The sequence below is a fragment of the Chiloscyllium punctatum genome, chromosome 8, assembly GCF_047496795.1.
Source record: "Chiloscyllium punctatum isolate Juve2018m chromosome 8, sChiPun1.3, whole genome shotgun sequence".
NCBI lineage: Eukaryota > Metazoa > Chordata > Chondrichthyes > Orectolobiformes > Hemiscylliidae > Chiloscyllium > Chiloscyllium punctatum.
The window spans coordinates 73,895,240-73,911,976 of record NC_092746.1 but is presented as its reverse complement, the minus strand read 5'-3'; the positions used below and the strand labels follow the sequence as shown (position 1 = coordinate 73,911,976).

General features: G+C 40.4%; 1 protein-coding gene across 5 annotated transcripts in view; it reads left to right on the top strand.

Annotated features, from left to right (window-relative positions):
• cdk14 (cyclin dependent kinase 14) overlaps positions 1 to 16,737 on the top strand; it is a 672,936-nt gene that overhangs the window by 184,222 nt on the left and 471,977 nt on the right. For all 5 annotated transcript variants that reach the window (XM_072575800.1, XM_072575798.1, XM_072575802.1 and 2 more), the window contains one exon: positions 3,264 to 3,509. In XM_072575800.1, coding sequence (XP_072431901.1) covers positions 3,264 to 3,509 — 246 coding nt within the window. The remainder of the gene's footprint in view (positions 1 to 3,263; positions 3,510 to 16,737) is intronic.

The following is a 16,737-nucleotide window of genomic DNA, read 5'->3' as shown; positions in this document are numbered from 1 at the left end:
GAATTTTATGTATATTACACAAATCCGACAGTCTGGAACTGTCAATTTTGACAAAAGTGTTGAAGTTTTGTTTCTGATCAATGCCATGACTCATACTCATATAGGCAATAAATTTTGATCAAGACTACAGTGAGTGACCTATAAACACTGGCATAGATGTTTCTGATCAGCTTCACTCAACGTTGTAAATCTAATCAACGCAATCAGAAAATTGGCAGGTGTCCACAACACTGAGCTGGCTCCCATTTTATGCATTGTTTCATTTTCACAAACAGAAAAAGGGAGCAATGAGTTTTCTTTATTGATTTTCCATTTCGTTTGTCCCTATTAATGGCCATAGTGTTTTTTCCCCTTTCAGTTTCTTTTCTTATCCATTTACTTGACTTCAAAGGATTAATGATGTTAGATTAATGTTTGAAGAAGGCTAAATCTCAATGGACACTCTTCTAGTGACCCTGAGCATTACAGTTCAGGATTTCTTTTTGCTGTAGTGGCATTTGAGTTGAATGATTTAGTGTCATAGAGATGTAGAGCACAGAAACATCCTTCAGTCCAACTCGTCCATGCTGATTAGATATGCCAATCTAATGTAGTCCCATTTGCCAGTACTTGGCCCATATCCCTCCAAACCCTTCCTATTCATACACCTATCCAGGTGCCTTTTAAATATTGTGATTGTACCAGTCTCTGCCACTTCATCTGGTAGCTCATTCCATATACGTACCACTCTGTGTGGGAAAAAAATTCCCTTTAGGTCCCTTTTTATATCTTTCCCCTCTCACCCTAAACCTATGCCCTCTAGTTCTGGACTCCCTACCCCAGGGAAAGACTTTATTTATCCTACCCATGCCCCTCATGATTTTTATAAACCTCCAGCAAAAACAGCCTGAGCCTATTCAGCCTCTCCCCATAGCTCAAATCCTCCAACCCTGGCAAAATCCTTGTAAATATTTTCCGAACCCTTTCCAGTTTCACAACATCTTGCTGAATGCATACAATATTCCAACAGTGGCCTAACCAATATCCTGTACAGCCGCAACATGACCTCCCAGCTCCTGTACTCAATACTCTGATCAATAAAGGAAAGCATACCAAACACCGCCTTCACTATCCTATCTACCTGTGACGCCACTTTCATGGAGCTATGAACCTGCACTCCAAGGTCTCTTTGTTCAGCAGCACTCCCTAAGACCTTTACCATTAAGTGTATAAGTCCTGCTAAGATTTGTTTTCCTAAAATGCAGCACCTCGCATTGATCTGAACTAAACTCCATCTGCCACTTCTCAGCCCATTGGCCCATCTGATCAAGATTCCATTGTAATCTGAGGTAACCTTGTTCGTTGTCCACTACACCTCCAATTTTGGTGTCATCTGCAAACTTACTAACTAATATCACTTATACACACATCCAAATCATTTATATAAATGACGAAATGGAATGGACCCAGCACCGATCCTTGTGGCACTCCACTGATCACAGGCCTCTAGTCTGAATAACAACCCTCCCACCACCACCCTCTGTCTTCTACGTTTGAGCCAGTTCTGTATCCAAATGGCTAGTTCTCCCTGCATTCCGTGAGATCTAACCTTGCTAACCAGTCTCCCATGGGGAACCTTGTCGCATGCCTTACTGAAGTCCATGTCGATCACATCTATAACGCGCTGCCCTCATCAATCATCTTTGTTACTTCTTCAAAAGCCTCAATCACGTTTGTGAGGTATGATTTCCCACATACAAAGCCACGTTGACTATCCCTAATCAGTCCTTGACTTTCCAAGTACAAAATGTATTGTGCTGAAAGGGAACTTTTTACACATATCCCACAAATGTTCATAACGAATGCAACTCTCTGTTTCAGATTTGAGCATATTCTGTTACCACGCATATATTGAGATGGGTGAATTATGTATCGGTAATCTCTGGTTTATTAATGGGGAGGTCATGGTATTATCTAATGGTGTTATCCAATGTCACTGAATCAGCAATTCCAGAACCTCTAGAAAATGTTCTGAGGACATGGATTCAACATGACAGATGGTGAAATTTGAATTTAGTAAAAGCTTTGAATAAAAAGCTAGCCTCAACCAAAGCAACCATGTAACAACTGGTTCACTTGCATCTTTTATGGAAGGGCATTTGCCATCCTTCTGTGGTCTGGCTCAAATGGGACTCCAGGTCCACAGCAATGTGGTTACTCATAACTATCCTTGGCAATTAGTATGTTCAATAAATATGGCCATTGATGCTCAAATCCCATAAACAAATTACAAGGAAAGGCCCGAGAGTTGGACCAATCCTTCATTTGATATTTGGAGATTTGTGGCTTTGGGAATGATTTTTAGTGCCCTCTGTGGTAATGCTCCTTGTTGCTCTTCCTTTCAGTTACCTTCCCCTTGCTTTGTTTTACTTTGTGTTTTTCACCTTTTTTTGCTTATTTTTCTTTCCTCGCTACTTTCTTCTTTCTTTATTTTGCTTGCTTTCTTGTGTGTTTGCTTGCTCTCTAGTCTCCTCTTCAGACTTGCTGTCATGACCATTTTCTGTTGTTTACCACTTCCTTCTCTCTCACTGTGTAGCCTTGAAAAGCCACTCGAACCTACAAAGCCATTTGAGGCCTTTCACAGTTGTCAGTCCAGTTAGCATGTTGAACATGGATTGAATGGTGATTTTTTAATGAGATTCTGAACACAGTGATACCATAGCAGTCGCAGAATCTTGGGTGGTTGCATTAAGTGATTTAGCATGTTAATCCTACCCTATAAGATCAACACGATCTTGTGCTTTTTGATTGTCAAAATGTGTATTGAATGGCAGTGTGTTATGCTACATGTTAAGTTGATCTACCCAACTTGTTAAATTATGCATGATTTTACATCATTCTTAAATATTAACAATTGAAACTTAAATCCTCAGTTGCTCATTCAGAGCAGGGCCTGCAGCTTGGTAATTTTCTAATTTGCTGGAATGCTAATGCTCTGATCGACGACGTCTTTGATCATTAACGTGTTGGATCAGCATTCTGGAAGAGTAATTGAAGCCAGTTACACCACAGCAGCCTGTTATATAAATTATAAGTACTGCATACTGATGAGCCTGAGGAGGACTGTTAAGGTTTTCGAAGGCACATAGATTCTGGCTCACAAGAAGTTGAGTCCATTCTTCGACATAATGGAATGGCCAGTAAGTGAACTAAGAATAACAAAGATGCTGTATCACTACAGATTTTATTCATTAAATGGGCTTTTTTTTTCTCCTCCCCCACAGATATGCGTCGCAAAGATGTCCACACACAATTCTCAGGCCGTCGATTCAGTCATCAAACCGCTGGACACCATTCCTGAGGACAGAAAAGTCAGGGTGCAAAGGACACAGAGCAGTTTTGATCCATTTGACAAACCAACAAGCCAAGTAAAGAGGGTTCATTCTGAGAACAATGCTTGCATAAACACCAAGTGCTCATCTGGTGGTAAAGAGTCTCCAAAATTGAGACGACACTCCAGTCCCAGTTCTGTAAGTCATTGTTACTCTAAATATGCAGCTTTTCTTAATAAAAATCTAAATTGACTTCTTACAATTGAGTCATCTTCTCACAAATGGATAATAACTATACAAAATGCTTAAAGTACATAGCAGGCCTGTTAATAGGTGTGAAGAGAAACAATGTTGACCTTTCAGATCCATGACCCAGCTTCAGAGAAAATGCCTTGCCTTACAGTAATATGATGAATTTTCCCAGATCTTCAACAATACCTTGGGAAACTAAAGTTAAAAATCACACAACACCAAATCATTGGGAAACCAAGGTGAAGATAATGTCAAGGGAGGTGGCAGGGGTTGAGCTCTGGGATATGCTCAGAGTCTCAGATGAGAGCCATGGTTTTGTCTTATCACCAAAAAGGAGCCTCTTGCCACCTCCTCCAGGAGTGTTGTACTCCCTTCAGAAAGGCATGTTGTCATCTGGAGGGCTGCTAAGAAAAGCTCAGTTGTCTCTGGGTTTAGCAGCTTGAGGGTCAAGTGTAGGATTTATAGGCAACTACAACCCATGGATGGACCAGTGAAAAGATACAGGAATTAGTCTTTGGTTTGTTTGATGCAGAGTAGATAGTAGAATGTTCTGATCAATAAGCTGTAATTCCAATAGCACTGACTCGCGCATTTGAGCAGTTAATTTGGAGGTTCTGGGTACTGCAGATGAGCTGAAACAAGTTGACCTGTTTCCTGTTCAACTGAGGCTTATGACTGGAAGTTTGTTTCCAGCAGTCAGATGGAGACCGTGTACTCTTTACCTTTTTAAGTACAGGATTGTCTAGAGAAGTCCTTCAGCTATACCCTTCACAGCACACGCTAGCCCAGTAACACTAGAACACCAGACTTGTGCAAACACGTATGTCAGAGGTGCAGTTGGTTTTTTTATCTCCTTCTTTGCATTCCTGGCAGGGGAAAACACAGATGCATCTTTTGCCTCAGATTATATCCAAGTATGCAGATGCAACACTCAGCAAATGGTGTTTGCATTATATCTCCTTTCTGAAATCTTTGACGCCCTTCCAAGGTACAACATTCCAAAGTGTGTCTCATGGTAGATGCCGTATAATGTGGATAAATGAGGTTTTCCACATTGGTTGCAAAAACAGGCTTCATTACCTGAATGGTGATAGATTGGGCAATGGAAAGTGTTGCAAGACCTCTTTGTAGTTGGTGAAGTTAAGCTTGCTGACACAGAGGTAATGAAGAACTGGTATTTTGGTCACCTTAGTAACAGGGTTTGAGTAGAGGAGCTGGGATGTCTTATTGCAATTTTATTCGGGCTTTGAGACCACATCTGGAGTATTGTGTGCAGTTATGGTCTTGGCTGAGGAAGAAATGTCTGGCTATGGAGCAAATATATCATAAGTTTACCAAACTAATTCCTGGGCTGGAAGGGCTGACATAATGAAGGGAGCCAGAATCGTTTAGGACTATATTCACTGGATCTGAGAGAATAAGGGGCATCTCATAGAAACGTATAAAATTCTGACAGGACAAGACAGGGCAAATGCAAGGCGAATGCCCCTGATGGCAGGAGAGTCCAAAGCAAGAGTTCACAGTCTCAGGGTACAAAGGTAGACCATTTTAATACTGAGACATGGAGATTTCTTTGCGCTGCGTGAGGTGTGCCTGTGGGGTTCAGTGCCACAGAACGCAGTTAGGGCCGAAACATTGTTTTCAAGAAGAAGATGGATATAGTTATTAGGGCTAAATGGTACAGGAAGAAAGTGGGAGCAGGGTACTGAATAGAATGTTTTGCCATGATCATAGTGAATGGCAGAGCAGGCTCAGGGTGGGGGGAGGGTGTGATGTGGGGCGTGCAAATGGCCTACTCCTGTTCCTATTTTCTTGTTTCTGTTTCAAAATTGAATGCAGTCCACTCAGGAATTTCCCAGATGGTCACTGCACTGCATTCTTAGCTATTTATAGCTTGGATGTCTCTTTCTTTTGAACAGGCCAACTTATCTTAAAGTTCACTATGTCCACAGGTAACTTTTGGCTAAGATCTGTTGTCATGACCACAGAATTCAACCCAACTTTAGCAATGTGATCAATTTTGAGTGAGACTTTATAATCCAGTTTTTCCAAGTAACTCATGTTTTTGTCAATAATATTCAGTTGCTCAAAGAATTAAATGTGAAAGTATTTCACTTTAATGTTGCCCACAATAAAGTTATTGCCATGTAAAACATCTCTGAGCTGTTTGCAGCCAAGGATGTTGAGTTTGGATGAATATTAAACTTTCCATCTCATTTTAATGTTGCTTAGATTACCTGTATTATTAATTGGGGGGAGGGTGGGGGGGGGGGGGGGAAGGACTGCAGCAAACAAATAAAGAAACAAGTATTTTGATGTTTATGAAGGCATGAAAGAAAATTGGTGTTTAAGATACTTTGGCAAAATGTATGTTTGTTCAATAAATTCCCGAGCACAAAATGCAAGATTCCTTTTCATTTGATCTCCGTCTCAGGCGTTCGTGCTTGATAAAATTTGTTTCTATTTTGGTGATATCTTGCACAAGATCTTGGTTACTGGGTTCACTTTTGGTTCTTAACATAGTCTGAAATATTGAGGGTATGGAAAGAATGTAAAAGAAATCTAATTGTCTGTGTAAAGTACCTTATTCTCTCAGGCTGGGTCATAGAGCATGGAGAAAGAATGAATACAGGGGTAATTTGAGATTTATAAAATATTTATTAAATCATATGGTGTCCATAAAGATGCATTATTTAAACGGAATAGATTGGTGACAACCAGGAGTAGTATCTCAAACTATTTATGGACATAACCAGGTTAAATGTTAGATGGTAGATATTTTTTCTCCCCCTGATTTTTATCTTTGACATTAATTACTTATTTACTTATTTGATGGCTTATTTGCTGCAGTTCTTTGAGAAATGGACTTGTTTCTGGCTGTCCGCGATTGTCACATGAGGGGTAACTAAATAAATCTTGGACTCATGCTCTTCTGGATTAGTTTTGATTGCAAAAGAGGTTTGAGGGAAATTGTCTGGAGTCCTCTCACACCCCCTCAAGTGGCTGGAATTTGTCTTTTCTTCTTCAAACCTTGTAGAAGAAAATCAGTTGTATCTGTGACCCATCAGTATGGATTAGTCCGTCTTTCTCTATCCATCAAATCTCTACATTGCTCTGTTGATATAGTGTGGGATATTATGTGACAAAGCTAATTCCATTCAATTTTTTTCTATACGTTGAAATTATTGGTAAATCATTGAAAATACACGTATAAACCTGTTCAAGACTTGGCATTTGTTCTATTATTTGAGGTGACTCTTGCCTTTGTTCCATAATGTACAAGAGAAAGCTTCTACTTGATTTTTACTTATCTGAAAGTTTTATGAATTTCCTGATTGAACACACTTTCCAGTCCCCATTTATGTTGCTATGGTCACTGATTCTCAAAATACTTCACTGTCTCTCCTCCCATAATGCTTTTTCAGCTTCTAGCACCTGAATATATTAAAATAATTTCACTGCTTTCTATCTTACTTTGAATTTGTAAAAAAATACATTCTTCCTGTAATGCAAGTGTAACCCTTGGAAATATCACTTCAGAGCTCTCCTGTCTTATGTCCTAGGCATCTTCCATTATCATCTTTTGGCTTTGCCAAACTAAAGCTCTTAATAATGCATTGTTTAAGCTCAATAGTAGATTCAGTCTACAAATGTTTCTGTTCTAGCTAGGTGAGGAAATGAGGACTGATTTGCTTTTTCTCCTGCCACACACCCATGGCGAAAACACTTTTCCCACAGTAACAAGACTAAAACTGCTCATTCTATGCTTGGTATGGTCCAACAAAAGATCCTATATAAGTGACAACTTTGCTAATCTGTACTCATCCCCTTCTAATAAAGGCTAACATTCTTGAACCTTCCCAATAGCTTGCTGCACCCACATGTTGGTTTTCAGTGACTTGCTGACAAGGGGACACAGTTCCTCAGCGCCTCTACGCTTTCCAGCCTCTCTTCGTTTAAGAAATGCTCTGGTACAAATTCTCACTTTTGACAATTGTAGCCTATCTGTCATGTTTTTACTCATTCACTAAGCCTGTACAAACCTTTTATCTGTGCATTTGGAAATATTATGTTTGGTCCCCCATCCAAATCATTGATTACTTTCTCCTGGGCTCAGTGCTCCAGAAAATTGAACTGCTTTCTTTTAGCAGAAAATCTCTTGTACGCTGTCGTGCTGTAGATATTCTTTCACAGCAAGGTAGGGTTCAGAGTTTGATAAAACAATGAGGAGAGACACTTGCTGTCTTAGTTTGTATTTTCTACCCAGATACCAATTCCAGCATGTATGCAAAAGTTCACCTAGCACAAACACTCTACAACAATATAGGGTGAGCTCTTCTCTCATGAGCTGTTTTTGTAAGGTGTCTTGAGGACGGTTTCCTAACTCAGTACGTTGACAGGCCGACGAGGGGAGAGGCCATTCTAGACTTGGTGCTCAGAAACGAGCCGGGGCAGGTATCAGATCTTGTGGTGATAGTGACCACAACTGCCTCACATTCTACATAGCTATGGAGAAGGAGAGGATTAGGCAAAATGGGAGGATATTTAATTGGGGAAGAGGAAACTATGATGCGATTAGACATGAGTTAGGAAGCATGGACTGAGAGCAATTGCTCCATGGTAAAGGCACTATAGACATGTGGAGACTGTTTGTTTAAGGAACAGTTGTTGTGAGTGATGAATAAATATGTCCCTCTGAGACAGGCAAGAAGTGGTAAGATAAAGGAACCTTGGCTGATGAGAGCGGTGGAGCTTCTCGTCAAAAGGAAGAAGGTAGCTTACATAAGGTGGAGGAAGCTAGGGTCAAGCTCAGCTTTAGAAGATTACAGGCAGGTGAGGAAGGAGCTCAAAAATGGTCTGAGGAGAGCCAGGAGGGGGCACGAAAAAGGCTTGGCAGAACAGATTAGGGAGAACACCAAGGCATTTTACATTTATGTGAGGAATAAGAGAATGGTCAAAGAAAGAGTAGGGCCGATCAGGGATAGCATAGGGAACTTGTGTGTGGAGTCTGAGGAGGTAGGGGAAGCCCTAAATGAGCTTTTTGCTTCTGTCTTTACGAAAGAAATGAACTTTGTAGTGAATGAAACCTTTGAAAAGCAGGTGTGCATGCTGGAATGGATAGAGATAGAGGAAGCGGATGTGCTGAAAATTTTGTCAAACATTAAGATTGACAAGTCGCCAGGCCCAGACCAGATTTGTCCTCGGCTGCTTTGGGAAACGAGAAATGCAATTGCTTTGCCACTTGCGAAGATCTTTGCATCCTCGCTGTCCACTGGAGTCATACCTGAGGACTGGAGAGAGGCAAATGTAATTCCTCCCTTCAAGAAAGGAAATAGGGAAATCCCCGGCAATTACAGACCAGTAAGTCTCACGTCTGTAAGGTGTTAGAAAGGACCCTGAGAAATAGGATTTATGACCATCTGGAAGAGCATGGCTTGATTAAATGCAGTCAACACGGCTTTGTGACGGGCAGGTCATGCCTCACAACCTTATCGAGTTCTTTGAGGATGTGACTAGAAAAGTTGATGAGGGTCAAGCTGTGGATGTGGTGTATATGGACTTCAGCAAGGCATTTGATAAGGTTTACCATGGTAGGCTCATTCAGAACGTCAGGAGGAATGGGATACAGGGGAACTTAGCTGTGTGGATACAGAATTGGCTGGCCAAGAGAAGACAGCAAGTGGTAGTAGAAGGAAAATATTCTGCCTGGAAGTCAGTGGTGAGTGGTGTTCCACCTCTGTCCTTGGGCCTTTACTATTTGTAATTTTTATTAATGACTTGGATGAGGGGATTGAAGAATGGGTCAGCAAGTTTGGAGATGACACAAAGGTTGGAGATGTTGTTGACAGTATAAAGGGCTGTTGTAGGCTGCAGCGGGACATTGACAGGATGTAGAGATGGGCTGAGAGGTGGCAGATGGAGTTCAACCTGGATAAATGCGAGGTGATGCATTTTGGAAGGTCGAATTTGAAAGCTGAGTACAGGATTAAGGATGGGATTCTTAACAATGTGGAGGAACAGAGGGATGCAGGTACATAGATCCCTTAAAATGGCCACCCAGGTGGACAGGGTTGTTAAGAAAGCATATGGTGTTTTGGCTTTCATTAGCAGGGGGATTGAGTTTAAGAGTCAAGAGGTCTTGTTGCAGCTCTATCTAACTTTGGTTAGGCCGCATTTGGAATACTGCGTCCAGTTCATAGGAAAGATGTGGATGCTTTGGAGAGGGTTCAGAGGAGGTTTACCAGGATGCTGCCTGGACTGGAGGGCTTATCTTATGAAGAGAGGTTGACTGAGCTCGGACTTTTTTCATTGGAGAAAAGGAGGAGGAGAGGGGACCTAATTGAGGTATACAAGATAATGAGAGGCATAGATAGAGTCAATAGCCAGAGACTATTTCCCAGGGCAGGAATGGCTAACACAAGGGGTCATTGTTTCAAGCTGGTTGGAGGAAAGTATAGATGGGGATGTCAGAGGCGGGTTCTTTATACAGAGAGTTGTGAGAGCATGGAATGCGTTGCCAGCAGCAGTTGTGGAAGCAAGGTCATTGGGGACATTTAAGAGACTGCTGGACATGCATATGGTCACAGAAATTTGAGAGTGCATACATGAGGATCAATGGTGGGCATAACATCGTGGGCTGAAGGGCCTGTTCTGTGCTGTAGTGTTCTATGAATGATGTTTTACCCACTATTACATAGCCAAGAAAATTCATTTTTAATGTTCTAGCTGTTCACTCCTTACTGATCAACTGTCCAGTGATGGTGTTTTGACTTTGTAGACATTGAGTCATGGAAAATTGACAGCACAGAAAGAAGCCACTAGTCAATGGCTTAAAAAAAAGTTAACCACCCCATTCCAATTCCCACTTACAAGCACATGTTCAGTGACCCTGTAGGTCACAGCATTTCAGGTGCGTATTCAAGTTCCATTCAACTGAGATGAGGGTTTTCACCTCAATCGCCAACTGAGCAGTAAATTTCAGGCACCTACCACCCTTTGGGTGAATAAGCTTTTCCTCTCATTCCCTCGAATCATTACCAATCGCCCTAATTCTGTGTGCTCAGGTAACTAAATAATCAGTTAGGTTAGAGTAAGAGTCTCCCCTATCTCAATTACCAAACCTCTCTTTTATTTTGGACTTCTGGATTAAGTCTTCCCTCAACTTTCTCTGTTGTGAGGAAAATGACTCCTTCAGCTTATCTCATCTTTCATTTGAAGTATTGCATTTCCATGGATTGAATCGTGACTTCACACAGTAGATACTTCACATCTGTCTGCTTATTTAGCAAAAGTGTCTATTTATTTAAAAAGTAGTAGTGTATATGTTATTTGATCGGTTTTTTGCAATTGCACAATTTTACTCCATGTAGCACATCTTTGATAATACATTTTTAAACAAGCAGTTGTTTGTGATGGGGTAGAAAAATAAAGAATCAACGATTTTGGAAATCTTTAAATTTGGTGCAGGCTAGCGCCTTTAATTTTAGTTGTAGAGATGAAGTAAGCAAATTATGTCAAAGTACGTAATGAAACCTTTCATTTCCAAAATCTCTCAGCCCCTGCTATTGTACTATTTGCGTTTAATTTCCTTAAATTTATCTGATCCATAAAAATAGCTGTTACAGAAGAACCTATTTTTTGAAAGGAAATATATAATAGCGTAACACAAGCTATCTACTAAAAAAAACGACCATTTACAATTGAATTCTAACATGCATTTGGTCAAGAATGAGAATTATAGCACTGATGGTCTTAATAAAATTTACTGCATGACAGTTAATTTACCATGATAACTAAATGTGATGAGACACAAATAGGGAAAGCAAAATGTTAAGTACAGAAACGACTGTGAGCAAGAAATAAGTTCCTAAACAATATGGTAATGACAATAAACAGTACTGGTGAAAATGATACAGTTACTTGGTCAATATGTCGATGGCTGAAATTTATTTAGTCAATGTTTTGGTTTGTGCTTAATATCTAGTGATCTAGATATGACATTTTAGATGCTCAGATATTTTGTTTTGCAAAATCTATAGCTTCAAAATGAACAATTAAAGAGAATTGTAGTTTTGATGATTACTTTCCTTCTGCTCAGCATTGTCAAGGTCGTATTATTTAATTCATTGTTGAGAAGTGTGGTGCTGGAAAAACACAGCCGGTCAGGCAGCATCCGAGGAGCAGGAAAATCGACGTTTCGGCATAAGCCCTTCTAAATTAAAATTAAAGGTGCTAGCCTGCACCAAATTTAAAGATTTCCAAAGTAGTTTATTCTTTATTTTCCTACCCCTCACAAACAACTGCTTGTTTAAAAATGTGTTCCAAAGAAGAAGGGCTTATGCCCGAAACGTCTGTTCCTGAAGAAGGCCTTATGCCCGAAACGTCGATTCTCCTGCTCCCGGGATGCTGCCTGGCCTGCTGTGTTTTTCCAGCACCACACTTCTCAACTCTGGTCTCCAGCATCTGCAGTCCTCACTTTCTCCTTATTTAACTCATTCCCTGCATACAAAAATGTAGGAATTAACCTGACCGCCTAAGCTGGCAGCCTATGACACTGATTTTCCAAAGCAATCATCATGCATAGTACTTACTAAATACTTTAAATCTGTCTAATCTAACTGGCCACCATCTGCTTGCTTACCATAACTAGCACCAAAATCTCGGCCTTTAAGATAGTATCATTCAAAATCTTATGAACCACATCACAGGAGATCAGTTTTGTAATGGAACTTCCATATGCTCTCATTTTCTGGCTCTTGCTTTGTGGTGAGTCACGTTTCAGATATAAACAATTTTATTGCAATAGCCCCAAAGATGGATTTTTAAAACTTAAATCATATTACAGTTAATGGTGCATGATGTGTCCACTGAATTAATTATTAATTTACAAAAAGTTTTAAAACCACAGATAGGCTAACCATTTAGCCCAAGTGTTTGGCAGCCATTTTGCCCTCACCAGTCTACTGTAGTTTCTTCTACAATTTGCAGCATGATGACATTAAGTATTTGCAATGACTAGCTTATTGTCCACAAAATTGCCCAGCTGCTGTCAGGAATGTGCTGTTTTATTTTCTGCAGCCTAATTTCGATCAGGTCTGGAATTTTGAGGTTTGTTCACCTATTCTGGTGTCTGACAGGTAAAAATACCAAGTTGGGTACCAAGTTATTTCTTGAAAAGGAAGTCAAAAAAGATTGTAAACAGATGTACGTACAATTATTAACACTACTTAGTACATTTCCATTGCAAAGGATTGAACTGCAGACTTGATGTTAACGTTGAATATAAAAGTTAGTTAGAATGCTGTGCAATAATGTCATTTACTTCATCCACCTGAATTTGAAACTCTGAAAGTCTGTTAATAAATTGTGCATTTTTTATTAAAAAAAACATGTCGTTAGCATTACTGTAAGCTTCCCCTACTTTCCAATTGCATATGGTCACATGAAAATTTCTGTTTTATTCATCAGGAATAAGGGAATATAAAGAGAAGCTCTGAATATAAATGTATTAGCTCTTCAGCAAGAGGCAGGTTTCAGCTCACAGGCCACAGCTCAGCAATGGACATGTTGCCATGTTATTTTCTTGTCAGCACTTTGAGGAACATAAAGTGGTGAATAGGCAGGGAACATAATGTGCAGTAGTTAATGGCCTCTGAGGTTTTAGCCAAGCTCTCCGACTTGATGGCAAAAAACTTGAAGAGACCACAGATAGGAGCCTTTGGCCTGAAGAGAGAGACCCAAGAGATGATCAGGGTAATGGTAAGGCCGAACACTGTCTGAACCTCTGCCAAGAAAGGTGCAAGCACCTCAATTAGGCTTGCGGCCCACACTATTTATTACTAATGGGTACCCGAATAGTTAAAAGATTATAGTAAATGGAGATCTTAGCTTCCACTTGTGACTACATTCACTTAATAATGAAAGCTATATTTCTAAAACAATTTTTTCTTAAAACAACATTTTCTAAAAACAAAAGGCAGCAATTGGCATCAAATGTCTTGTGTCAACTGCAGAAAAGTAGATCAGAGGCAATTTAATTCACAGCAACAGAGAAATAGCCACTCCTGTGTCTTAAGAAGAGGCTCTTGTCTTAAACAGCTGTAATTTGTTGTGTGATGTCAATTTGGCAGAAATTACATAAACAAGCTGGACGTTGCTTTAAAAGACTGGGAGACATGGATGACACATCTGTCTCCTTTGAGAGCTATTCTTCCAATTTCAGACCCAGGTCTGTACAACATCAGATTAGATAGCGTTCCATATGCTCAGTTAACATGGAAGCCTGTTCACCAATGTACCACTCAACCTCTGCATTGTAGCACTATATCATGGCGATCTAGATCTGCCACCATCATGTAACTTAATGTCCATTGAAATTATGAATTCAACAACTCATACAGTTGTTTAGCTTGTGACACCATGTATGCTTATATAAGTGGTGTTGCTATTGGCTTCATGGTAGACCCAGTGCACTCAAATATATTTGAATTACATCAGAAATGTTGTCAATGGAATAACATCCAACCTACAGGTCTAGCTGATGCGTGTGCTATGTTTCAATCCACAGTGGCATGACTGTCTTTTTCTTGTGGACTAAAATGGGAAAATAGCTGTTTTCAAAAACTAAAGATGGTTGAATCTTCACTGCATTGTTGTTTAAAGGCAAGAAACCTGGCACATGTCTGGTATGGTTTACACAGCTATTTGTTCAAGCACCAGTAGAAGCCTGGTTTGCAGTAAAGCTGGAGCCAAGAGGTATCTGCAAGTGAAATTTTGGCTGGCAACGTGAGACTGGTCTGTGGACTAGTCACCAGTTTTGATGACAAAAGGTTTCTGCCTACCAACATTTATGCAATTAGCTCTTTGGTAGCTGAATAATTTGCAGGTGTGAGTGTTTGATAGAGCCAGTTGGGCCTCTGGGGGAGGAGCTGTTTTTGTTTTGCAGTTCAAAAGCATCTCAAGCCTGAAGATAGCTAATTTACCTCCCCACATAGAGTTGCTGTAAACTGTAATTGATAAATCCAAGAACTTTGTAAGTGGAATTAGTCACTTTTATCTCTGTGCTGGAAATAAAAGGATTTTGAGATGCTAAAGATTTTAAAATTATACACAATTCCCCAATTTACTTTTCTTTTAGACCCCGATTAAAAAAGGACAGTCCAGAGCATCTGTGCTGAACCAGCATGACTATTTATCACAAATAAATATACTCGAGCCACAGGTAAACCATTATGAATTGTTGGCATATATTTTAAACCCTTCAGAACTCCGCCTCTGTACACACTCAAAAACAGGTTAGAAACATAACATGGGTTTTACTGGGAGAGGGAAAGACTGTCCAGTGGTTTCTGTCCATATGGTTTGCTGAAATGACTCTTAGGCCAATCAAAGTGTTGCTTCTTGATAGACATCTTCCAGATAATTTTATCCTCTGTGGAGGGAGGAAAGGGACTTGGTCTTCCCTCGGCGCTAAGTGGGACTTTAGCCAATGGAGATTGCTTCTCCCAGATCTCCTTCATCTAGACTTCTCCTGGGGCTCCTTGATGTCATGGGCTGTCACATTCACTTCACTTCTGGAATTCAGCTTTTTTTGTCCATGTTTGAACCAAGACTTTAATGGGGTCAGGAGCTGAGTGGCTCTGGTGGAATCCAAATTGGCATCACTGAGCAGGTTATTGCTGAGTGAATGCTGTTTGATAGCACTGTCAATGATACCTTCCATCACTTCACTGATTGCATTTGGGGTTATTATTAGATTAGATTAGATTAGATTACTTACAGTGTGGAAACAGGCCCTTCGGCCCAACAAGTCCACACCGCCCTGCCGAAGCGCAACCCACCCATACCCCTACATCTACCCCTTACCTAACACTACGGGCAATTTAGCATGGCCAATTCACCTGACCTGCACATCTTTGGACTGTGGGAGGAAACCGGAGCATCCGGAGGAAACCCACACAGACACGGGGAGAATGTGCAAACTCCACACAGTCAGTCGCCTGAGGCGGGAATTGAACCCGAATCTCTGGCACTGTGAGGCAGCAGTGCTAACCACTGTGCCATTGTGCCGCCCAAAGTGTCATCTGAAGTGTTAGCAAAACTTGCACATGGCGAGCAACTCGTTAGGATGGTTTAGGCTTTCAAATCCTTGTTTGAAAAGGTTAATTTCTGTAAAATAGCTATGATCATTTCTGGGAATTATCCCTTCCAGAAGCTGTAAAGTATAGATTATGTAGATAATCACCAGTAATTGGACCCACAACATTTCTTGAGCACTTTTCTACTATATTTTGTTCTATTAATTTTGTTGTTTGAAGGAATATTCTTGTCTTAGGAGTTCAAATGTCAAAAGTAATCCATTACCTGCCACTGTTTCTTTTTGAAAAAGAACCAGTCTACTTACAATACCCATTCTTTCCTCTGTCTGGAAACTACTGTCATGAAGCTGCAATACATCCAGCTAGAGCTTTGTGATCAAACTAAACACTGAAAGCTGCAGCGAAAGTAAAACTTGATTAGAGAATCTCAGAATTGTTAGAGTACAAAAGGCCTTTCTCCTGAGCAGCTCTCTTAATGCCTTCTATCATGGCCTCTCATCACCCAGTCCCCATCCATATTCCTGCACAAACCTTTTCAAATAATTATCTAATTCCCTTTTGATTGAGTCAATTGAAACTGCTTCCACCACACATTGAGTTCACTTAAGGCCCTAACTGCTCACTGTAAGAAAACATTTGTACCACTTTGCTGTGTTCTGCTAATTAAACTAATCCTTTCACAAGTGAGGCATTTTCTCCCTATTTCTTCAATCCAAGCCCCTCGTGGGGGAGTTTTTTTAATGTCTGATCTAGAGAAACTGCCCACCTTCCTTTTTAGAGAAGGTTGAAAGATGATTTCATAAAGGCCTTCGTACCCATTAAGAATATAGCAGAATATGTGGGGAAAAACTGTCTCCATTACAGAGGTTTGAAAGCCCATGGATACATTTGAATTGATTGTTAAAAGAATCAAAAGCAACGTGAGGAAAATCTTTCCTGCACATGGGTGTGATTACGATCTTGAATGTGCTGCCTGAAATGCTGGTGGAAATAGATTCTGTTATGGCATTCTAAGCACCAGACTACGCCCCACTCTCTGCAATTGGATCCTCAGTTTCCTGACCCACTGGCCACAA